The sequence below is a fragment of the Rhinoderma darwinii genome, chromosome 7, assembly GCF_050947455.1.
Source record: "Rhinoderma darwinii isolate aRhiDar2 chromosome 7, aRhiDar2.hap1, whole genome shotgun sequence".
Taxonomy (NCBI): Eukaryota; Metazoa; Chordata; class Amphibia; order Anura; family Rhinodermatidae; genus Rhinoderma; species Rhinoderma darwinii.
Genome location: NC_134693.1, coordinates 37,325,678 through 37,351,850, shown reverse-complemented (window position 1 = coordinate 37,351,850; position 26,173 = coordinate 37,325,678). Strand labels below are relative to the sequence as shown.

The 26,173-nt window shown below is 37.3% G+C and overlaps 1 protein-coding gene across 1 annotated transcript in view; it reads left to right on the top strand.

Moving 5' to 3' along the window:
- The window catches only part of PLPPR5 (phospholipid phosphatase related 5), a 157,358-nt gene extending 138,142 nt beyond the window's left edge, over positions 1 to 19,216 (top strand). Inside the window, exon 6 of the mRNA XM_075833179.1 lies at positions 18,577 to 19,216. Coding sequence (XP_075689294.1) covers positions 18,577 to 18,609 — 33 coding nt within the window. The 3' untranslated portion in view covers positions 18,610 to 19,216. The remainder of the gene's footprint in view (positions 1 to 18,576) is intronic.
- The last annotated feature ends 6,957 nt before the right edge of the window (positions 19,217 to 26,173 follow it).

Here is a 26,173-nt window from a genome sequence, read left to right as displayed (position 1 = left end):
TCTACACCATTGTGAGCTGTTTTAAAATGAATCTTTATTCGTTGGACTACCCTTTAAATGCAGTGAAACCTCTTTGAGGCGACCATCCAAAATTGCATTCTAAATAGGTGATCCGCTTAAAGAAGATGGTTAGTATGTAAGGTATATGATGGAACTGAAATCAGTCACAGGAAATCTAGTCAAGATAAATGGGTGATTTTTTTTAAAGATTTGGTATTTTAGAGAAGTTTCTCTATACTGAAAGTCATATCTAATATCTGTTATTAAAAATACTCGTTAATTACTATTACTCTCTTCATAAGACAGTAATAAGCACAGAATTTCCCATAGGGAGCAACGATAGGTTCTGTTGACACATGGGTTCTGTTTTTACAGCATCCTTTACAGATATGTAATGTATCTTAATGGATGTCATAGACTTATAATTGGTCCTTTAAGTCTCCGGTTTTATTTTACTAGGTAGAATAAATAGCCCAGCAGATTACTCTATTCTGTCTGTCAGGTGCAATGAAAACCTGACAGAATGGAACCTTGTCAGTGTGAACAGAAACTTCATGTTGTTTTATGGTCAGTTCTAGTCATCATAATTATTTTTCATTGTGAATTTTGGTACATGTATGTTCCTTAAAACTTTTACAATAAAAAAATGTTAGTTCCTTATGAAAATAAATAAAAGCTTAAAGTGCACCTGTCACTGGACAGTGAATTTAGAGGATATTTATAAAGAATGTTGAAGCCGTAGATGCTCCGTGACCAGCCAAACCAATAATTAACCAGTTAGGTTGTGCAGATAGAGGAAACTGTCTGTCTCCCTGCTATGGGCACGTCAGCCGTGCTGAGAGTGCTATCATGAAGAGATGCTCGTGAGAGCAAGGAAGTAAATTGGGATACCGTCACACTACACCAGTTACCTTATCAATTGCTAGCACTTGTGCCTACTGCTTCACCCCTTTAAGGAAATCCTTAAGATGTCTGTAGCTTAAAGTGCATCTGGTGACAAATCCAAGAGTCAATTGTAGATAATTTGTATAAAGAAACTTCTTTGTGATACTTACTCTTCAGCTTAGAACACATCCCACTAGTGTGAATTGATCTCACCACCTTATCACAGTATGTTATCAAGTGAATTTTTCTCTTTATTATATGGCTACTTTGTACATATGCAGAGGAAGTGTGGCTGACCTCAGTGTGTTTATATTGTTCTTCTACTACATTACATGAAGTTAAAATAAACGTATGTGTTCTCAATAGTAAACTCTGCCCCAGCCCTGCTATAACTTGCACTATGTGGTCAAGAATGCTTTACATGTATTAGTGGGAATAAGTTTGAAGGATTTTATTATCAGACATATGATGCATCTAAAGAATAGTCCCCAAATCTGGATCTGCTGTAAATTAATACGAATAAGATTTGACTTGTATGTGTGACATAGGCCACACGGGAACATTATGGAGAAAACTATGATGAAGACTCGGAAAATTCCAACTCATTCAGGATTCGGGTTAGAAGACTTCTCTCTTGGATCTCAGGAACGAATCGCTTTGAACATCTACACAAAACAAGGCAATAATTGTATGTGCGCGAGAGCGCACCTGTGTGTTGGCGTGCAGTGTTTATTTGAGGTTGCGGTGATTATCTTTTCTGCAGGAATGTGGATATTTCTTATGTGAACCTCATAGCATTGGTCAAGGAATGCTTCACATTTTTTGTTTCGTATTTCTCGACCCGTAGAAAACACATACAATAAACTCAACTTTCTATTGTAGCATGGTTTCAGCGATTATTTCTCTATTCACATGGTGTATGGGGTATACAGTTGAGGTATACTTTTTTTCTTCTCACTCAACTATATGCAAAAATGTATGTGATCGTGCAATTGTCATACAGTTGGATACATATGCTTATTGACTTACATTGAAATCATTTTTTTATTTTTTTTACTGCACCGAATAGTATAGCAAAAGAAAAGGTATCCAGATGTAAACCTATCAAATGCATTCAAATATATGCATACTTAATATTTCAAACACACCCTAAAAAACAATGTGAATAGAGCCTTAATGATTATTAAAACTTGTTTCCTTTTAAGATTGTTGGAAATAATGGATGGAATAAAAATGTTGAACATGGAGCAAATAAAGAAGTAGGTTATCATTAGGTTATAATTACATTCTATGCTTGAGTTTGACTGCAAAAAATTGATTTAAACTGATGACTAATGGTGCATATTGTGTTATCGTAAAATGGTGTTTGGATTTAATGAATTAATAACTATGGGGATTTCTGACATGAGACGGCAACATTATTGTGGTGACAGAGAATAAGAGTTCACTTGCTTCTGAGAAACATACAGTTAGGTCCAGAATTATTTGTACAGTGACACAATCTTCATGATTTAGGCTCTGCATGCCACCACATTGGACTTGAAATGAAACAACTGAGATGCAATTGACGTGTAGAAACTCATTAGCATAATGCTAAAATAGGTCATAACTCAGTCAAAAATGATAGTTTTTCACTTATAACATGGTCACAGAGCCTCTTTAAGCAACTGAAATGCAGCTCGATCAGGTTGAGATCTGGTGATTGACTTGACCATTGCAGAATATTCCACTTCTATGCCTTAAAAAACTCCTGAGTTGCTTTCGCAGTATGTTTTGGGTCATTGTCCATCTGTACTGTGAAGCGACGTCCAATCAACCTTACTGCATTTGGTTGAATCTGAGCAAAAGTATATCCCTGAACACTTCAGAATTAATCCGGCTGCTTCTGTCTTCAGTCACATCATCAATAAACACTAATGACCCAGTGCCTTTGGCAGCCACGCATGTCCATACCATCACACTGCCTCCTCCATGTTTTACAGAGGATGTGGTGTACTTTGGATCATGAGCCGTTCCAAGCCTTCTCCATACTTTCTTCCTCCCATCATTCTGGTACAGGTTGATCTTAGTTTCATTCTGTTCCAGAACTGGACTGGCTTCTTTACATGTTGTTTGGCAAAGTCTAATCTGGCCTTTCTATTTTTGAGGCTGATTAATAGTTTGCACCTTGTGGTGAACCCTCTGTATTTGCTCTTATGAAGTCTTCTCTTTATGGTAGACTCAGATACTGATACACCTACTTCCAGGGGAGCGTTCTTCACTTGGGTAGATGTTGTGAAGGGTTTTTTTTTCATCATGGAAAGGATTCTGCGATCATCCTCCACTGTTGTCTTCCATGGACGCCCAGGCCTTTTGGAGTTCACGAGATCACCAGTGCGCTCTTTTTTTTCAAGAATGTACCAAACTGTTGATTTCGTCACTCCTAACATTTGTGCTATCTCTCTGATGGATTTTTTCATTTTTTTTGTTCAGCCTAACGATGGTCTGTTTTACTTGCATTGAGAGCTCCTTTGACCTCATGTTGTGGGTTCACAGCAACAGCTTCCAAATGCAAATGCCACACCTGGAATCAACTCCAGACCTTTTACCTGCTTAATTGATTATGATTAACGAGGGAATAGCCCATGCAGCCCATTAAATAACTTTTGAGATAATTGTCCAATTAGCATTGGTCCCTTGAAAAAGAGGGAGCTACTTATTAAAGAGCTGTAATTACTAAACCCTTCCTCAAACTAGGATGTGAATACCCTCAAATTAAAGCTGAGAGTCTGCACTTTAAGCTCATATTGTTTTGGTAAACAGCTAAAATTTCAAAACTTGTGTAACTGTAGCTACTTAAAGAGGCTCTGTCGCCAGATTTTCAAACCCCTATCTCCTATTGCAGCTGATCGGCGCTGCAATGTAGATAACAGTAACGTTTTTCTTTTTCAAAAACGAGCATTTTTGGCCACGTTGTGAGCATTTTTATATTTATGCAAATGAGCCTTTCTTATGTACAACTGGGAGTTTTTAATCTTATTTCCAACTGGGCGTGTATTGTGTTCATTACATCTGGGTGTGTTTACTTGTTTTACTAGCTGGGCGTTGTGAATGGAAGTTTATGATGCTGACGAATCAGCATCATCCACTTCTCTTCGTTACCACCCAGCTTCTGGCAGTTCACAGACACACAGCGTGTCCTCGCTCGTCCGACGGGATGAAGTTCCTGTGGGAGAAAGTGAGTGACGTCACAGCGTGATCTCGCGAGGACACGCTGTGTGTCTGTGCACTGCCAGAAGCTGGGTGGTAACGAAGAGAAGTGGATGATGCTGATTCGTCAGCATCATACACTTCCATTCACAATGCCCAGCTAGTAAAACAAGTAAACACACCCAGATGTAACGAACACAATACACGCCCAGTTGGAAATAAGATTAAAAACGCCCAGTTGTCCATAAGAAAGGCTCATTTGCATAAATATAAAAATGCTCATAACTTGGCCAAAAATGCTCCTTTTTGAAAAAGAAAAACGATACTGTTATCTACATTGCAGCGCCGATCAGCTGCAATAGGAGATAGGGATTTGAAAATCTGGTGACAGAGCCTCTTTAAATACACTAACCATGCAGTATATATTATTTTTGTTTTAATTGCTGTCATTGGCAGATATATGCAACTGTATGGGCATAAAGTTGCATACTTCTGGACATACATTCGATTGGACCATTTCAAACTGTCCCACTTTATTTAAACACTGAAAGCCGTTTTTTTTAAATATTATTCAGGCTCTATTTTTCCAATATCCACTGGTATTGTGCTCAGATAGCTAATGATTTATTGCTGCACTGGTACCTTACTCACTATTGATCCAGTAGTGCAGATTTCTGGCCCAGTTGTCTAGTGTCCTAGATGAATAAGTGGTTTGGTTTCCATCTCTAATGATTTAGTGTAAGCCCTCGGTGGTCTAATAGAGTTCCTTTATCTTAAGTAATCCAGTCTTTAAAGGGGTCCTTCGCTTTGGAAAATCCCTACTTTCAATTAGCAGATCACAAAGTGTCCCCCTGCTGGAACCCCCAGCAATCAGCTGTAAACTGTGGGGAAACCTGGCAGTAAGTGTTCAATTTCTCTGCAGCACCACCACAGGGGAAATTATGCATTACACAGTTCCCATTCAAATCAATGGGTTATCTGTGTAATGCAGAACAGGACGGGTCCTCCAGAGCAAGAGACACTCTATGTAACTGCTCTAAATTTTGAACGAGAGATGAGCATCCTGAATAGGGGATTCCTCTCTACTTATTCCCCAATAGGGTCTTTGAAAGTCGATTATTTTATTTGTTTTTAAAACTAGATATGCCCTTTATTCAATGCAAAAGTAAATAATCGCGTACAGCACTCATGTGATCAATGTAAATATGTAACGTCCGTGGTCGCTGACCACGAACTCCTTCCATCCAGTCGACTCCCTTGGCTATAAGAAGGTCCCAGCTCCATCCTCCCATGCCTGAGCTTTGTTGTCGTATTCCAAGTCTGTCTTGCAAATGGTCCCCTAGTGTTTCCTGCTCCCAGTGTTCCCTGTTCCTGTTTCCTGTAACCTGTATCCAGATCTAGTGCCGTGCTTAGCTGTAGCCGTGCTGTGCTGTATACCACGCCTGACGTCTACCTGCTGCCTAGTTCCTGCCAAGCCTGCCTTGCTACTGTCAGAGCTGCCACAGGTACCCTATATAAACTGTAGACTCTGACCTGCACCCTGTTGGCCAGCTGCCATACTGCCAAGGCGGTACGGCCCAGTGGGTCCACGTACTCTACGTAACAAATTATGGATTTAATCCACACAAATGTATGTCTGGATTTAAATCCATATTTGCATTGATCATGTGAGTGCCGTACTACATAAATTACTTTTGCATTGGCTATACACGGAGATGAGACGGACAAGTCCACAAGGACAGTGCACCACATCTTTTCACATCTGGAGTGCTGTCCATCCATACTTACTATTGATCAAGAGGTTCAGTTTTCTGGCCAAATTGTGTAGTGAACTAGATGAACAATTGGTTTGGTTTAAAACTCTAATGATCTAGTATAAACCCATGGTGATCTAGTAGAAGTCCTTTATCTTTAGTAATATTTTCTTCAGATGTAACTGCTCTAAAGTTTGAACAAAAGATGAAGATCCTGACCAGGGGATCCCTCTCTTTTAACTCAGTATTCCCCAATAGATTATTTGAAAGTAGATTATTTTAAACCATACAACCCCTTTAAACATTAATCCCAGGTGACATATTGCCCACTTACCTACTCCCTGGCACCAAAACATTATCATGATTGGTTGCAACAAGTCACAAGGCCAGACAACCAAAATATGGACCTATGTTCTCAAATTCATATCAGATTTGGATTAGTAATATCAATGCTTTATTTGCTCCAGGTAACATTGAATAATAGTTTTTTGCATGTTTTTCACTTTCTAATTGCAACATGTTACAAGTGCAGCATGAAATGTTGGAAAATACAAAGATTTGGAAGGATAATAAAACTGCTGATGGAAAGGCTGTGCAGTGCTCAGTAAATGAGTTCAAGACTGCATTTGAGTGTCAAACAGCTTGTGACCGTGTCTACAGATTTGCAGCTAGCATGCATTAACACAGCCAGACTTGTAGCACTGTGCTTTCCAGCAGAGCTTTATTTCAATAAGCTCCACTAGTTTTTATTTTTAACTGGCTTCATATCCCCATGATGCATTTTAAGGTGATCTACTGCCGATCTGCTATATTGTACGCCTGACTTAAATGGACGAGATACTTAGAGATTAGCACACCATGGCGCAGTTCATCACATGGAGCCTTCTGCTTCAGCTTCATTCTCAATATAAACAATAGACTGGGGAATTACAACATAGATTAGCCGCAGTTTTGTATTCCCACAAAATGAGTTTTTCTCATGCCAGACAGATCTTATGCTTTGCCTTTGCTTGAATATTTCACATTCAAGGTCTAAAGTATTGCATGCTTTTTTGCAGTGATTTTCTTATTAACTGCCATTGGGTCAGGATCGAGTATATTTACGGCTGTTAGTTTAGAGTATTGGATGATGGTGTGAGATACACAGGAATAAAGGATATATATACAACATTTTTTAGATTAACTGTGTAATACCCAGAGTTTTGGTCATTTTGACCATTACAACCCAAAACAATGTCAATGTCAAACTTCGATGTAAATATGAAATCAAAGCATCCAAGCATTGTTAATTCCACTTTTGGAGAAGGAATATTAGAGGATCTGTGTTTCAGAGCTGAATCAACTCCTTTGCTAGGTATTACCTGGGGAAGGTGCTCGTTCAGCTTCCAAATGCACTCTTCTATACACCACCAGTAAAAGAATACTGTGAAAACTCTGGAACCCTGCTTATCCCATCTGCATAAGTGGTGCTGACACAATATATACCAATTTTATTGCTTTTCTCAAATTGAATATCTGGAAGAACATCTGGTGGGAGATTAGCCAAAGCTATTTGTACAGTAGTATGTGAATGCTTTCGACTGTCATAATGGACAACACTAGTAGAGAACAAGTTATGCACCTTTTTGTGACCATAGTTCACTAGCAGTGGTTTCCTAGTAAACACCCCTTGTAAGTTTTTTTTAGATTTTCACTTTAAAATCAACGTTAAGTTGTTGTCACAATCAGAATGGATACCTAAATTGAAGATTTTCCCAATAATTTCAAAACACCAATTTACTGATACAGCTTTTCTTTTTTGCTGCAGTGTTTGGCATGATGTAGAAATATATTGCCATTGCCGACTCCCAACAGGTTGCAGTGTGTTAACAGAACACTATGCCTCTGGATAAAACAACGCTTCAGGTGCCCACAATGAAAAGATGGCATCTGCTACACTTTTTCAGTGCTAAATAGAATTAGATTGTAAGTTTTCATGTTATGTGTCCTTGCTGGCAGGGGCGCAACTTTCAGAGGTGCAAAGTTAGCCGTTTTATCCGGGCCCTAGTGCCTAAAGGGGTCCAACAACTTCTCAACTACATAAAAAGACACCAGTACTATAAATGGCACATTGTAGTTGGGGACCCTGTTACACATTTTTCATTGGAGCCTAGAAGCTTCAAATAACATCTTTGCTTGTCCGTCGTGATCTGATGCTGCATCTGAAAATCCATATACAATGGTATATATTATTCAACCAATATACAACTGTATAAATGAAAAATATATATGGTCAGAAGTGACCTGCTTACATATGGATACGACAATATCAAAGGCAACATCTGATCCTATATGCATATAACCCTGCACAATAATAGATGCTACATAGCCATGCCTGGATGAATAATATTTTAACTTTATTAGAATATAAATGATAAAACATTGTTTAAAAACTGAAAGGAAACTCTACTCATGGAACAAACAGACACAGCAAAGGGTAATATGATGGTACAAATACAATGACTTCTGCACAGCATGCCAAGATAAGTGTCCTGGCAAGTAACATATAATAATAAGAACAATACATAGACCCCAGTGCAGGTATAAATAACTGTCCTGAAAGATGGACCAGAATCTGGTATAAATGAATAAAATGGAGTGAATAGACACAGTGCCAAATAAATAATAAGTATACTGACCCAAAATTGATGACCGAGACTCCTGTATGCTGTGTCCACCCCAACACGCGTTTCGGCGTGAATAGTGCCTTCTGCCGAGGGTTTATAAAATAGATAGGTTACCTTTTTCACCCACAGGACATTTATTTAGATCAAATGATATAAAGACTAATAAAAAACTAAAACCGTATGCATGGGTGATGAGCAGTTTTGTATCTCATATTCAATATTTCTATATGTATGTTTATTTCAAGCAATACTCCCAAACGATGCCCTCAATGTTCCTTATGATATTGGCAATAGCAAATCATATAAAATAGGAGTACAACAGAAAACATTTGATTGATAATGTAATATTTCCAGGACAAAAGACAACCCAGGCTGTATGTGCATTAGTGTCATTGAAATCTCAGGAGCTCAGCATTCAGCTATTGAGAAATAAAACTGCATTCATTTGAGATATTCATGACCATCTAAGAGGAATTCTTCAGGAAATATCTTTACCTAACACTATTCTCTAAGCACTTTGAAAGTCATTGAACAAAACTATAAGATACAAAGTTGAACTTTTGATGCTTGCTTTACACGTGAACTTTTGTATATTATATTTTATGAATATTGTATAGATAGATGAGCACAAAGAACATGACTATTTATTTTGTATCAAAAGGGTTATGAAGACAATCCCTGTCCATATGCCCTATTAGGGCATATGGATATCGTAGGGTGTCCCCCTCTCAAGACCCTCCCTTTTTTTGAGCCAGTACAGCTATACCAGCAGCTCCCATTCTGGTGGACTAGAGCCACCCTTGTATCATCTTTCCCCTAAGTAAAGTCAGTATTTGCTGGGGGTGACAGGAGTAAGACCTGCTGCAATAAGCTAATCGCCCCAACGGTCCCATTGTGAAAGGGGTTGTCACTGATGAGACAACCCCCTTTTTTTTTTTTTATAATATCATTTTTTGTTGTTGTTTGTTTTTTTATAACAAAATATTCCATACTACATAACAGAAAAAAAACCTAAGAAAATATTCAGAGTTAGCATTATATTAAACAAAATATTATGTATTACAGACACTATCCCAAAAGTCAATGCTGGAAAATTAACAGTCACCCCCTAAAAAATAATAATAATAATAAAAAAAAAATCATTATTCCCCAAACAACTACTAGCTCATTTTAAACCAGCCCTAAGGTCTTTTTCTGTTTGGGGTATAGTTCCATTAGCCATCTGTTCCAGATCTTACAAACCCCTTAACTGCTTGGTATATGAAGCAATAAGATAATTTACATTGCTAGAAGAAAATCATAGGTTATATAACACTTGTATATGTAATGTATTGCAAAAGGTTTAGAAGTACTCCATTGTTGAGAGAGAGAGGGAGGCAGTTGCACAGGCAGGGCCCAGGAATTAAGGGGCCCACTGTCACCTTAAAGCAGATCCCTACTGTCTACCAGATTGTGTGTTACAGACTTAGATAATGAATTTCATGGCTCCTATTTACTGGTGGATATTAGAGAGACATGAGGGTGCCTCTATGATGGCCTATTCAAGAGAAAAGGGGTCCATAGACAGTTCTTGCACTGGGGGCCTCTGCTATTTGTGTCCGCCCCTAATACAGTGTCCATACAAAGCTATATGTCCATGGTAACTAACTCTTATTAGAAGCTGATGGCTAGAAAGGAGAGGTGATTCTCCCAGAACACTTGTAGATAAGGACACTTCATACACTGATATATTATTGGTAAAACTCAATTTACAAGTGGAAATAATTCAATATTAGTTGAGGGCAGCGTCAAGAAATTCCAACATCAGGCGATTTTCATAGCAAAAACAGCCTGTGTCTGTTGGCGTACGGAGAGCGGTCAGTTTCATTTTCCTGATTCTGCCCTACTCTATGCATAGACCTATCTTGCTTGTAAAAGGTACAATTTCAATAATTGTAATATATTAGCAAATTGCTTTTGATATACTACTCCTTAATATTTGTAATTATTTGTGCATGTTCAGAGCCCTGGATATTGCTCCATACCATGTCCCATCTTGAACATTTATGGCATATCTATATCTAGAACAGGGCCATCTGAACCCCGTCCTACCTTCTGCTGTTGTCGCTAGACTCAGACCACTGGCTAAAGAGGTGACCAGGTGTAGCAAAACACGCTTGACTGATTTAGGAAAACCCGGCCACCTCGTCTGCCAGTGGTTGGAGCGCAGCAGTAGGACGTGTTCGGTGGCCCATTCTAGAGATAGGTGCAGGTCCTGAGGTGGGACCCGCATCTAACGTCGGACATTCATGGCATATCTCGTGGATGTGCTATAAATATCCAAGATGGAAATACCCCCTTAAACTATATATTAATATGATGGAATTACTTTAAGCTGATGCAAAAAAAAATTCATATGTATATATATATATATATATATATATATATATATAATTTTTTTACTGTATATCATTTTAATTTTCTAAAAAAAAAATATAATTTTAATAAAGTCTAATTCGGTTCTTGTAATGGTAAAATCCAAAGACTCCTTTAATAAGTTTATGTCAGTTATTAAATGTTGTTTTTATAAACTTAATTTTCCTGCTCCATTCTGGAGTTTGAGGCTTCTGAAAAGCAATTAATCATAGAATGAAAAACAAAGTGGACATTGTATTCATTGTTCAGTTGAATTAGTCATTAGGCAAGATCATTCATTCCTTCTCCTTCCAAAAATATATTGTGGTGTTGCAATATTAAAGGGAGAAGTAAAATAAACTTTATTCTAAGATGAAGCATATACAGATATCTTTTCCTTGTCAGATAATTAAAGGGGATCTACACTTTTTACAAATAGTATTCAGATATCTCAGGAACTGCGGCTATATAGAAATCATGTGTTTCTCCACATACACATATAGCATGTGTATACAGTAACTTTCATAGACACACTACATTCTTAGAATTCAATTAATTATCTGAATGCTGTTATAAAGGTACAAAACCCTGATTATAATTTGTTTTCAATATATTTATTTTTAAGAGTCAACTAACAGAATATGATAATATAAATATCGGAAATATAAATTGCTTGATTTAGCAAATTCCAATACCCACCCGGAGCTGTGAGTGGGTACCACGTAATGCATTATTTTCCCTCTAGTGGTGCTGCAGATAATTTAAACACTTGCTGCCAGATTCCCCCAAAGATTGTAGGTGATGTCTGTGGCTCCCAGCAGTAGGACACCATGTGATAAACTGATTTTTGTGTGACCCTTCCAACAAAAAGGGATTGACCGAAGTGTAAAACAAGCTACTTATTTCTAATTTAGTCCATTCTCCAATAGAAAGAGGTGCAGATATCCACTTCCAGATTAATAGTATTGATTAGGCAATGATGCAATGTAAAGCTTCACACATTAGTTTTTAGTCTAATGGTGTAATGTAGCTAAAGTACTTTGCTACAATGGCCAAGATTTACTAGTATTTTTGCACTTAGAATATGTAAAAAATGGTGGCGCATTTCTTACGTCTCCTAATGTTTCATCAGGTTTTAGTCCTATTTAAAGGTGTCAAAAATAAAAAATCTTTGTGCCTGGCGATCAACTTTGATTTTATCAGTATTAGGCATAGATGAGGTGTCAGACGCACACAGGAGCCGCTCACTGATGAATAGGATACATAGAAGCTGCAGCTCTGAAATAGATCAACATTTTTTTTTAATAACGTATATTACAAAAGTGAATAGTATCTAAAAAAACAACTTTTGATTAAATTTATATATATTAATAGAAAAAAGCAGCACTCAAAGATAAATTCCAAAATGGATATGGGTGCCCAGCAGGTAATCCTGATCCAAGTATAATGAATATATATAGAAAGAAATCCCACAGCACTCCGGTATGGCAAATAAAGGTGATTTATTTCAAACAGCAAAACAAGATGCAACGTTTCTGTCCAACCTTAGCACCTTTTTCAAGCTTGGTGCCACATTGAGAACAGTGATATAAATAGCATGTGCATAATTTACATAATGAACCATCAATATAGTGTTGTACAAATTTTAAAATCCATTAGAGTACATAATAAACTCAGTTCATCAAATGTGTTCGCAACAGCAGTGTACATGTGATAAATACATAACATAAAAAACATATTCCAACATTAAATAAAAACATATATGCTTGATTACTATATAATCAAACATGCAAAAACATGTGTTTAATTAGGACATTAGGGTCACTTACCAATCAGGACTGTAGTATGTAATCCATAGTGATACACTATCATGAAACCATGCTTTTGTTAATTCCTGTTGATTGTGCATGTCAGTAACCTTTGACCGGAAGTGAATCGTTGCTATGCAACCACATGATACACAAGTCTCTGCACAGGCACCGGAAGTGGTAAGTCTCGTAGCTGCTGTTTATGTATGAAAAACTGGTTTTCATACTTTCAAAAAAATAGGAAAATTCGGCTGTAAGGGAGAGGATAACGGAAGTGTGCATGGCCCCATAGAAATGAATGGGTCAGTGTGCTAATCATTAAAAATATGGATAGCACACTAAAGCATTTCACTGTAGTGTGCTTGAGGCCCAACTAGACAATAATGACCTGTTTAGTGACCTTCACCTACATCCAAAAAGTAGACCAGTTAACCATTGTAACCATCAAACCATAACAAGATTTACCACAGTCATCTTAGCCTTTTCTAAGGTTTCATTTCCATAGGCCGTTTCTATTTTTAAGCTGCCTGCACTTGGACGGTTACCCGTCTTATCCTCCGTACATCATCTCATCCAATACCACAGGTCACTCACTACCTTTGAAAAAGTCCCGATGGGACGAAAAACTACGGCATACTTTATTTACTGTGGTGTATGTCAGAAATAATTGTTGAAAAATACATGGAAAATTTGAATTCAATTCAAATAATTTTACTTACATGTCGAGTGCCGTGGTCTTCAATATTGATATCTTTTTTTTAAGCTGACTTTTTAAACACATCACAGAAAATAAGATGCAATTTATTTTAAATCACAGCTTTATCTGTGTGCAATGATATTACTAAGCAGCTGCCCTCTAATAAATGGTAGGTGTGAGAGTGGTTGTTTTTCTGTATTTTGGACCTGTGTGACCTCGCTCTATAAAAACATTGTGGCTCGTCTGCATCCTGCCAGGTACTGGTGTTTTAACCTGCCCTTGTATCAGTAAGTATGACCTTTTTCTATGATTTTAACCTTTTCCCGACATGACATATACTTACATCATAGACGGGTAGGGGAAGTATGGAGCAGGCTCACGGGCGGAGCAGGCTCCATACAAAGCAGGTAATTTAACCCATTAAATGCTGCGTTCAATAGCAACCGCAGCATTTAAATCGTTAGAAAGAGGGGGCGCGCACCTCTAACAGCCCATCACCCCCTCGCGACGCAATCGCGGGTTGCCGATGGATGTTTTGGCAGCCTGGGGGCTTATTAGAAGCCTGTCAGAAAGACATTATACTGCAATACATTAGTATTGCAGTATATAGTGCAGCGATCCAACGATTGCTGGTTCAAGTCCCCAAGGAGGACTAATAAAAAAAAAAAGTAAAAATCTGTTAAATAAAGTTTTCTTTATGCACAAAAAAAAATATTTTAGGTTAAAAAAACCCTCCCTCTCCTATTTTTCCCCATAAGCATTGTAAAAAATTAAATAAACATAATTGGTATTGCCGCGTCTGTAAAATTCTGAATTATTACAATATATCATTATTTAACCCGCACGGTGAACGCCGTAAAAAAAAAAGTTAAATACCAGAATCGCTGCTTTTTGGTCACCTCATCTCCCACAAACAATAGAATAAAAAGTGATCAAAACCTTGCATGTACCCCAAAATAGTACTATTAAAAACTACAACTCATCTTGCAAAAAATATGCCCTAATGCCGCTCAATCGACGTAAAAAGAAAAAAAGTTATGGCTCTCAGAATTTGGCGACACAAAATAAATTTTATTTTTTATAGTTCATTTTTTCCTCGTAAAAGTAGTAAAATATTTTAAAAATATATGAATTTGGTATCGGCGTAATCGTATTGACCCTCAGAATAAAGTTAACATGTTGTTTTAATTGCCAGTAAATGCCGTAAAACGAAGCGCAAAAAACAATGGAGGAACAATTGACGGAAAAATTAAAAAGTAATGGCTTTTGGAAGGTGGGGAGGAAAAAATTTAAATCTGAAAAATGGCTGCGGCGGGAAGGGATTAAGCTGACATTTTGTATTATTTTCATAGTAAATGTGACTACAATGAACTGCTCACATAGGACCACTAAATGCATTACCGCTTTCTTAATAGTATTGTAATTGAATTCAATAGTTGTGCAGCGCTTTGTTACATTGGTTTGTATTAAATGTAATAATATAGTAATGAGTGTCTTTACCATAAGAAATCATTTACTGAATATTATATTTGTAGTCTGCCCTTATCCCAATAGCCATTAAATTTTCCAGGCTAAGAATGAATTCATCTTATTTGCATCAAGTGGCACTGGTAAAAGGACAAGATAAAACATATTAAAAATACAGTAAATAAAAGTCGGAATATCAGCTCGCCTTCACAGGTGCACGAAGTAGACAGCGATCTCCACGCCACAGGAACAATATTCGGGAGGAAAAGATCAGCACCTCTTGTGAAATGTAAAAATAATTCTCCTTTATTTTGAATAGCCAGTGTAAAAACTGAGCAAAAATGAAGTGGACAGATTACATAAAGCGTCCTTCCCCTCTGACGCGTTTCTAGCTCTCAAGAGCCATTACTCTATTCAAAATAAAGGAGATTTATATTTACATTCCACAAGGAGTTCTGATATTTTCCTCCTGAATATATTAAAAATAAAAAAATAAAATAGCAAGCATTTCATTTGTGGGATACTAGTTTGCTAGTTTCATACATCATGAAGCTGGAGGACCTTTAGCTTCTACAATAATTTCTATTGGCAGCATAGAAAATTTCTGGTATTTACATTTTTGCAGGAAATGGTTACGGTAGCTACTGTTATGTATTTGGGGTAACTATGCATTTGTTTTTCAGGGCATTAATGGCTTTCCCACTGCAACTACTAAAGGAGTTCCCCACTATTAAGTTTTTAGCCTCATGGCTTAAAAACCATCATGACTCAATTGGATATGGCCTATAGTATGCCTGGGCCACTGCTCACCTACTACAATAGAAGTTCACCAAGTTCCCGTGAAATATTTGATCCTTCTATAACTATTTAAAATGTAGTGAAAACGAACAAGAAACCTATTGACAGCTCTAAGCTATTTTTTTCCAGATATGATAGGTACTTTTAGGTGTAATCATAAATGATGTAAGTGTTGTGATAATATAACAAATAGAAAAAAAATATTTATGAGCAACATCACAAGAAAAGCCTTTCCCATTGTTATATGCATTGGAATGTTCTTGTAAACGTCAATATGTGGGACGCATCATGAAAAACCTCAGATGCAGAATAAATAAACCGTGAAAAATCCGCTTTTACATTTGTTCCAACACAGTATTTTAAGACATGCGTTAAAGGCACGCAACTGTGACTTCGCCCAGTTCAAAGTAATTATTATTGAACAAGTACCAGCCACTGTCTTGAACAGATTTGAATATAGAGACGTGAGATGTATTGTATTTTTAAATTCAACACTTTTACTCCTATGGGGCGAAATGAGTCTCTGGAAAATATTTTTTGAAATGAAAAATCCCACCCCACCTATGGGTCTTTTGATTTAGCCTGTGGACTCACCCAAGATCCTATATGGGATTAAAGAATCGGTGCGTACATATATATTTAAATTATCAGTACATGTGTGTGTATATATATATATATATAATTCTTTACATTCTGTCCTAGACAATAGTCTCCAGGTTCCCCCCACCCACCCCGGTTGATTTATGTTTATATCTAGACCAACTTTGTCTCAATAGTATAGCAATATTTTATGCATTTAGAACTGTAGATAATTAATCTATTCTGAATAGGAACTATCACGATTTATAATCACAATTAATTGTGTTTTTTATTGCGCCTTTCATACCCTGACTTTTTATTATTGTATGCTATCCTGACAACATGATTCCTGTTTATAGTTTAATTACCACTTTTTATCATTATACTGTTTTTCATTCCCATTGTTATTAAGTGCAAATTTTTTTTAAAAAATTATATAACCCATATTGAGTTTTAAACTTATTGCTCACTATTTACTTCCACACAATATGCCTTTGAATTAATGTTCACCTATATTTTTGTTGCTCTCTGATATATCATCCTTTGCTATGCGCCCACTCATTTATTTGTTCATACAATACTGTGTTACTAGAAGTGCAAGGTTATACCTATGTTGGCCCCCTCCATGTATCTCTCCAATGTCGAATAACAAAGTACAACACGTAATTACAACCATCCACAGCGAATGTAATAACTACTGCGCATATGCCTTACAAGCATCGCCCACACTAATTTACCAGCCCTCCTTAGCGTTTAGTCCCTTAGACAACACTAGCCAGTGCATGCGCTCATCCGTGACAAAAGCTCTGGCCCTCGCCCTCAGCTCCTCGTCACCTTGGTAACGCTATTCACATGGTCCGATCGAGACGCTGAGCCCAGTCTTACTTTACTTCCCTGTCTCTCCATTCAAGAACTCCACAGCTACTGATTTTATCCTAGCAGCTGATCTTACATCACCATTTATTCAGTACATCAGCCGACATTTGTAAAACAGAATATACACATCGCTGTCATATATTCCGACTTTATTTATTCATTCAGTCACCTATGTATTTTCAGCTTAACAAAATAAAACAATACAGAACAATGTGTTGCTGCAAAGTACTGTTAAATAGTGAAAACTCATTTATGTCCTTTTTTTAACTCCTCCCATTTTCACCCCCCCCCCCCCCCCCCCCATCCCGTCTGTTGTTATGGCAAATTTTTTGGTATTTAAACTCCTCACCCTGTAACCACTTGCATCTCGGTTATCTGATAAAGAGGTGACACTGCCTCGAAATGCGTCATTTATGAGATTTTAATAAAGGAACCTTATTTTGACTACTGTCGACTCCGATTCTGGTTTGATCTTCTGAAAGTTGCGTCTATCCATGTCTTTTTTTCCTATCTTTCTACACTGGTGTGTAGTCCAAGAAATGTTCCAGCACTAGTTTGAGTTTATAGAGTTGAAATAAGATTTTTATTTAAAAAACAATCTACATCTGTGGTAGACATCTACATTTGTTACCACAGTCAACTTAATTTTTCACATTTTCAAAGAGACTGTTGAAGTTACAAAATATATGAAATGGCACAAGTAATGCAAAGGAAATAAAAACATATCAACAGTAAAATATAATTAAAGAATAATTAAAATGGTGTGAGCAATTACGTCAAGACCAGGGTAATACATTTCTTTTTTTTTTAAATAGATTTTCAGATCCAGACTACAGGATCACATTAGTGGCTCTGTGTCACATCAACAGATTATATCCCAACACTGCCAATAATCTTATGGCTTGTTTCAGGCAGCCATATTATTGCCCCTTTTTAACATCCATATTATGGCCACAAGTTTTGGACCTCCCACAGTTCTAATGAACCAAGTTTTTTTTGTTTTTAACTTCTTTGGTTATCTAAGTTGGGTTAACTAGAACCGCGAGTGGTTTGGATCTTTCGGCTTTAATGCGGACGTTAACATACATCTATATCACAGCCATCTGAAACTGGCCTAATATTTGTACTGATCTATAAATAGGAAGTTCTCAATGTTGTAATCGACCCGACAGGTATCGACAATGAAGCCTCCAGTGCCATGTGAAATTACCACAACAGATAACAGAAAAATTAAAGTTGAGTATAAAGGCAATACAAATATCATATCTGGGTTACATTTGTAGAACATGCACATTCAAGCCTCTTACAGTTAAACAGAATTAAAAAAAATCATGAAAAATACTTAGGGAAAATGTATATTTCAGTAAGTGAGATTTTCTGTCTTTCGTGTTTTAAAAACCACTCTCTGAGAAGTAGGCCACCTATGAACTTTTTCTAATTTTGGTTTGCATCTTTATCTTTAGAACCACCTTACCGCCTTTGCCGAAGTCACATGATGTTGAAATAGATGCCTACTCTCTGCACTGGACCTCCTCCCTCTTCACAGTTCACTCATCTCAGCTGAGACCTATTTGAAAAGAGCGGGAAGTACAAGCTACAGTATCTGGTCTATTTCATGATTTTTACAGTCTCAACAATATTGTCCGCATCTGAAGGTTGTTTTGTAATTATAACTTGTTTTCCTTACTTTTTCAGAAAACCATTGAAGGTGTATTAGAAATGTAAGCTAGTCAGTATGTCAGATCCCCATAATTCTTGGTCCTTAGAGCTTTCTAATCAATCATGTACAGTACCCTACCTTAGGTCACATCTTCAGTTTTGGACTTTTTAACAATGACCATATACAAAAAAAAATGTTCAAGCTAATTTAGCATGACCTATCTACCATCTAGTAATAATTCAGTATGTACAAAAGAAAAAAAACAGGAACTTATTTATGTTTTGTGCTAAATACTGTTTGCACATGGTATTTTGCTATATATTTCACTATATGATTTTTACTTTATGTTATATAAAGACTGGTGCTTATGTTTTGAAGGGAAAAATGCAAATTTTTACTGTAATAATTAATGTATCATAATTAAAAATTTATTTATTTGGAAACTTGTCTGGCGTGGATCAAAGGAAAGTCTTTTTTCAAGTCTTCATTGGCTATGCTTCTATGAATCTACAAAAGAAAACATTAGTCAAATAAAGGGTGATCAAAAAAACAAAACAAACAGCATAAACTCATGAGATACAAATGCAAAAAGAATATGAGAAGTGGGGATCTTAAGCACATAACAAGGGATTTGAAATGCTCAAAATGAGTATGTTATTTGCTTTCTCTGTGCACTTCTACATAGAGTAAAGAAGTTACTAATAAATACTACAATAGTTCTTTATCATAAAACATATATCTCAACTAGCAGAGGATTATACATGATCTAACTTTCGATCTATCTGTATCTTCCTGTTCCAGGTTACAGTTCTCATGGACAATGGCTGCAAGGTGGAAATGCAGTGTGTACATATGTCCTGACGGAGATATGTTGTACCATAATGGTGTGGAGCAGTCCCTCCAGAGTAAAGATGCTACTGTCTCTTTAATTGCTTAGATTTATGTGCATTATGTGATTCACTGCTTTTCTTCCACAGGTCTAGAGCCTGGAGAAGAATTGTTGCTGATGTGGTTTATATATGCATATACTTTTAAGTGTTTTATTACATGGTAATATGCTCTGATTTCAGGTGATTTTAGCTCAATTGGTCTTTTGAATTCGTCGAAAGAAACGGCCTGGACACCATCCTTAGGATATTTTGCTACGCTAACAGCACTGTGAGAAAGCAACACATGTAGGGACACTACGTGCCTCATACTGGGTGGTGCTTAAGTTATATAATGCGGCTATTAACACATTCAGGGCATGGGCTATGGCACTGGAAGCAGTAGGATGCAGTGCTCATGAGCATAAGACGGAGGAGAGACCTTGAAGCTAAAGTGGTTCTATTTATGGCCGGTCGACTTGCCAGGGAGCCTCCCCGCAAGCAGTGAGATAGATTCACCGGATGGAGTTGCCAGGGAGTCTCAGGGAGAGATTGAAAAGGTACGAATGAGTGAAAGAGCCTGAAGATAAGGGAAAGCTACCCCTGCATCAGGGAGGAGTTAAAAGTCCTATCCGGAAGTAAAGTTGGGGAGCAACCATGGCCCGCATTGACGCCATTACATTTGTGTAACATTGAAAGAAACTGTGTCTCTGAGCTGAAGAAGTGGTTTACACCCACTTGTGGCCCTTCATGTGAGACCAACTGGACTGTTGGCATGATATCAGGGCTACTCCCATCATTGCGATAACGCAGTCTGACAATAAGTATACTTTCAAAAAGGTAACTTAGCTGCAGTTGTTTTTGTATGGAGAACAACCTGTCCCTATATACACAACCCAGAAGTCAATTCTAAAAAAACATGAAAGAAGTCGTCCTTGCCTTAAATTTATATTCACAGCAATAGGGAATTAGTGCAGAAGGGAAACATGTAGCTCCTGGGCCCCAATGCAAAGTCTGTCGCAGTCTTCCCCTCCCTCCTACCATGTGCTATTATAATACTGGTGTCTGAAGTTGCGGCATATGAGCCCCCCTAAGACACCATGGCTAGGGTGCAATTGCTTCTTCTGCACCTCTTATAGCGATGCTATATGTGTGGGTTGAGTACTCTAAGTCTATTTGGCACTTTTCTACCCTGAGCTATGTGCCAATTAAGCTAAAAACTTAGTAATGTGAGACAGACTGGTTGCAAAGAAAATATAGCCTGAAGACCCCTTTAAAAAGACTAACTTCAATGTAGAGGATCCCCAGAAACAAGTTAGTCTAAATGAGTCAGAGGTTCTATTCAAAGCAGTCATGCCATGCCATCGCCATCTCCGGCTGCATTACTGGAGGAACCATTTAAATAATTTCTGATTCCAAAGACAGATATCACATTCATATGTTGAATCATCATCACTTAACAGTCTATCAGTATCAAATGTATTAGTATCAATTAGTAAAGTCTAATTTCTAAGTCATGCAAAATAAAATAAAAGCAAAAATCGATTGATGATAAATCACTGGTATTTCACTGGTACAGCGATAAGCATTCTTGTCCTAAAAAGTGGGATGTGACCAAGTAAACGTGTCTATGTACTAACTAATTTGAAAATGTTGCTTGGATTATTGGTTATTTTTCTCTAAATGTATAAAACATAGTACAACATTATAAATACCAGTAAGATATTAAAGGTTATTGTTAAATAGTTTTTATTATTTTCAATTTGTAATCTCAAAATAATTTTTTGGTGTTTTTACTGTTAGTCTGACTTTGAATGGAGATGAGAAATCGGACTACGGTTAAAAAAAATATTTCATTATCTTTATGATTTTACTTATATTTTGCATTTTCAATGTTGCTTTATTTTTTATTTTAGATGCATTGGAGCAATACCATTTTTTTGGCCAAGGAGTACACAGCCTTTCACCCTATTATTACTATTCCTGAGACATTGGATTATGGTTTACTATTGCATGAAGTTGAGATTTTGTTTAAAACAGAACAAGGTTGCTGCGTATAAGTTACTTGAGTTCCACTGTCCTGAAGTTCCACTGGTGAAACACTTGGTTAGTGGTAACCTCAGTGGCTCATTCATGGAGACTGGTAAGCAAAGGGTATAAGGGGTATTCCAGTTTCAGAAAATAAAGTTATACAATTTTGATGTTATTCTATAGGAACCTTGATTTACTTCCAGTGGATAAAAAAAATTTGCCCTGGTCATGTGATAATCCCACAGGAGTTCTGCTTGTTACAGTACAGTTATTAGAGCTCCATCTTGTATATAACCAGGACAGATTTTTATCCACTAAAAGCAAAAATTAGTGATAACCATGAGAAACTGATACAGAAAGTATATTGGAAAATGTTTAATTATACAAGTAATCACCTTTCTTTCCATAAATCGTGACACCCCTTTAAATGCCTACAGTCAACTATCTCCAGGAAATATTTACATTTATGAACATGACCTTGTATTTTTTTGGAAACCAGATTCTTTTATTGTGTAGTTATTCACAGAACTGTTATGTTTAAGAAAACTGAGTTTTGTTTCCTGAGCTAGAACTAACACATTAAAAACTCTTTAGGGAACATTGCTAGAGAATAATTTAGCATCTGTGTGACAGAAATTTGGCACATATGATTCAGTCTGTTCAGGTATATAGAGATGTTTGTCAGGAAATACAAGTCTAAATTTAGCCTTCTTTTTTCATACTGCAAATTATATCTGAATAGACAGCGGAAAATATACTGAGCCATGTGATGGATCTGCAAGTTAAAACACCTATTTTGAAATAAATGGATGTGCTTTAAATTCACCATCGAGGACAGCTAAAGATAATTTGCCATATATTGTTCCTCTGTGGCAGTTATTATAGCGGGTACCTATCCATGATATCCCCTCAAGGCAAACAGTGCATACACAGAACTGGAAAGCAATGTAAATGAAAGATGACCTCTGTAGCTGTATGTATATATGTGTATATATATATATATATATATATATATATATATATATATATACATACATATATATATATATATATACATTGAACATTCAACATTTTTGGCCGTGTGACATGTCGCATTGTCTTGCTGGAAGATTCCATCTGCCCCGGAGAAGACAAACATCATGTATGGGTTGACGTGATCTGCAACGATTGATTTATACCCAAATCGGTTTAGAGTGCCTTCCACATGGATGAGTGGGCCCAGAGAATGCCATGAAAAAATTCCCCAGACCATAACGCTGCCGCCACCAGCTTGTGTTCTTCCAGCAATGGTTGCAGGGTGTTTGTTCTCTGATTTTTCTCGCATGACACACCAACGTCCATCCGTTCAATAAAGCAGAAAATGTGACTCATCAGAGGAGGCAACCCTTTGCCAATCATCGGTGGTCCAATTTCGATACTGCCGTGCAAATTGAAGCCTTTTTTTCCAATTCACAATTGTTAACATAGGAGCAGTCACCATCCGTGTGTTTCAGAGCCCCATTCATAGTAGGGTTCACTGAACTGTTGTTTTAGACACACGTTTGGTAGTCCCTGGTTGATTTTCACGGTGAGCTGCTCCACTGATGCGTGTCGTTCGGCCCTCGCGCACCTTCGTAGCTGACATTCACCTCTCACATCAATGGCACGTGGTGCTCTGTAGTTTCCACATCGCTTATTCTCAAAGATACCATTCGTCCACTCATGATACACTTTCACCAGAGCAACACGCAAACAGTTCACAAAGTGCGCTGTTTGGGAAATACTGCCACCCTTTGCCCGAAAGCCAATAATCAGTGCCTTTTTGCAACTCTGTTAAATCGACACTTTTACCCATGGCAACAACGAGTGATATGTGTTCAGACAGCTTATCACACACTTTATATACCCTCCAAGCAAGCCCATGACACGTCACTTCCTTCATGGGCTACGCGCTGCCGATGTCTAAAGTAGGAGGTGGTCATAATAATGTGACTCGACTGTGTATATAAATATATATATATATATATATATATATAGCAGTTAGGCCTCATGCAGATGATCATATTTTTGCATCCGCAATTTATCCGTATTTTTGTGAATAAATTGCAGACCCATTCTTTTCTATGGCCCCATGCACAGAACGGTGCTGGGGCCCCAAATCAAAACTCAGGACAAGAAATTTTACTCTCCGGATTTGCTTATTCACCAATACTGATAAATTGTTATGGATCCGTGAGTCCAGATGACACATGAATGCACATTGAAGGTTATATGCAGTCTGATGGACCGCTACGGACCCGTGGTTTGCGGACCGCAAAAACCAATACAGTCGTGTGCATAGGGCCTTACTCTTTCACAATATACAATGCATTTAAAAATGTATATTAGCATGCAATGTTTTTGAGGCTCCTATCATACTGCAGTACTAATACATTCATGTTAACAAGCAACTGCTACAATACAGCCATAAAAGTTAAGGAGCAGGGAGAGGGTAGATAGAGAAAATGCACATTTAAAAGGAACAGCAGTCGTCAATGATTTTAGTGCTATAAGCAGCTGGTTCTGGGCCTATCCCCATCCACAGCGTAAAGGAATTGTCCTGATCAGCTTATTGGCCCGAGTAATGCTTCCGGCACCCCAGCAAACAGCTGATTTTACCAAGGGAAGTTGCGGCCATGGCCGCTGTAGGGAAAATGTAGTATTACATGGTGCCTATTCAGATGAATGGCCGTCCTTGTAATATCAGGACAGCTTGAGTCCACCAGAATGGAAGGAGATCGTTCAGAGCAGCTCTTTGTTCTGGTTCCTTGACGGTGGTTCCTCCATGAAGTCCATATGTCCTGATGGGGCATATGGACAGGGGTGGTCTTCATGAGACAACCCATTTAATACCTAGTTTAACATATGTTGTTCAAGGCAGTAGGTCATCGCCTTCTCACTACCCCCCCCCCCCTTATCTCATCCTTCCCTTCTCCTTCCTCTACTATCGTTCTTTGACTGTCATAATAAAGAACAACACATTTTTATTTTTTTTCCAATTGCTAAGTGCTTTTCGGCTCAGGTAGTCTCCTATAGAAAGTTACCTCTAGGTACTTTACCTTGGTTTATATTTTCTGCGAGTACTCTCTTCACCCTGTTCTGTTGGTGCATACAGTATGTTTAAGCTCACTTCTTTCCTATTAAAAATTGATTTACTATAAAAAGGGAATGGCAGGAAAAAGAGTAGGGAGGTGATAAACAGTGACTGGCATTACAGAATATAGAAGAAAAATAGGAAAGAGAGGGGTGCATGGGGCACAAGGAGTTATAAAAGACGACAAATAAATGTATGCAATGTTAATTTCACATCAAACAATATTTCTAATCCACATTTTGTATAGCGAAAGACAAATGATTCTGCTGAGAATTGAGTTAGTCATTCATCTTATCAGTGCCAGTGCCCATGCTGCCAATTCTGCAGCTCTGGAGGGTTCTCCATTATGCCACATTTAATGGAATTATATTGTTTAATTAAGTACAATTCTTAAGCAAGATATGGATATGTAGTTACGACACTCAGCGGCTCCACGTGCCATCCTGATAAACCAATGATGAACTGATGGTTCAGTTACTGTACCTTCTGTACAGACAAATTGCTTGGATATATCACACATCGTGGAAAAGAGAGAATATTTGACATACTCCAATGTTGTGTGATGTTATTACCAATGACATTTAAATTCCTTTAACACTTTTATGTAATAATAGGTGCACTTTATTATTGAGGTATTTGCAGTTTTTAGATGTGGTATTGCTGAGGCTCCCTGCTGCATGACTATTGGAAAATATAACTGTACACATATAGCAAGATATGCGCCTTCAGGCAGGTGTTACAAATCTTACATATATTCCTGATAAGGATTCAGATTATATAAATCAAAAATCATAAAAAAAATGTTGATGGTACCCATTGGACAAAAAGCACAAAGTAAAGATACTTATGTGTATATTATATTGACATGTGTATAAACTATGAGCAAGTTCATTCACCGGGTTATTAAAACATCTCAGAAAAGTAGCTGAGGACCCACTGATCTTAAGGACCAAAAAAAGTTCTCATTCACCGGAGAGGGACTGCACATCCATGTCCGTTCTTTTTACTGAGAACTGAGATACAGATAGAATTTACTCACCTGTTTGTTGGTCCAAGCATCACTTTGATAGGAGTCTGTTTGAGCCCATTTCTTATAGCGTTCAACATTAGACCTACAGTGACCTGGCTTCCTAAAGGCACCAGATCCTTACTTGTGTCAGATATGTGTATCCTTTGGTCTTCAGAAGAATTAAGTCTTGGTGCTGACTGATTTCTCTATAAAACAAAAACAAGTAAAATGATCTGAAAATATAAATTTTCCTAATAATTTTGGCAACAAGGGAGTAAATAAATGTAGTGCAGCTAAGTACTCGGGTGTATGGCCTTATTTACATAGTTATAGGACACAATCTAATTAAGAATCTAATTAAGAATCCTTGAGAGGCCCTACT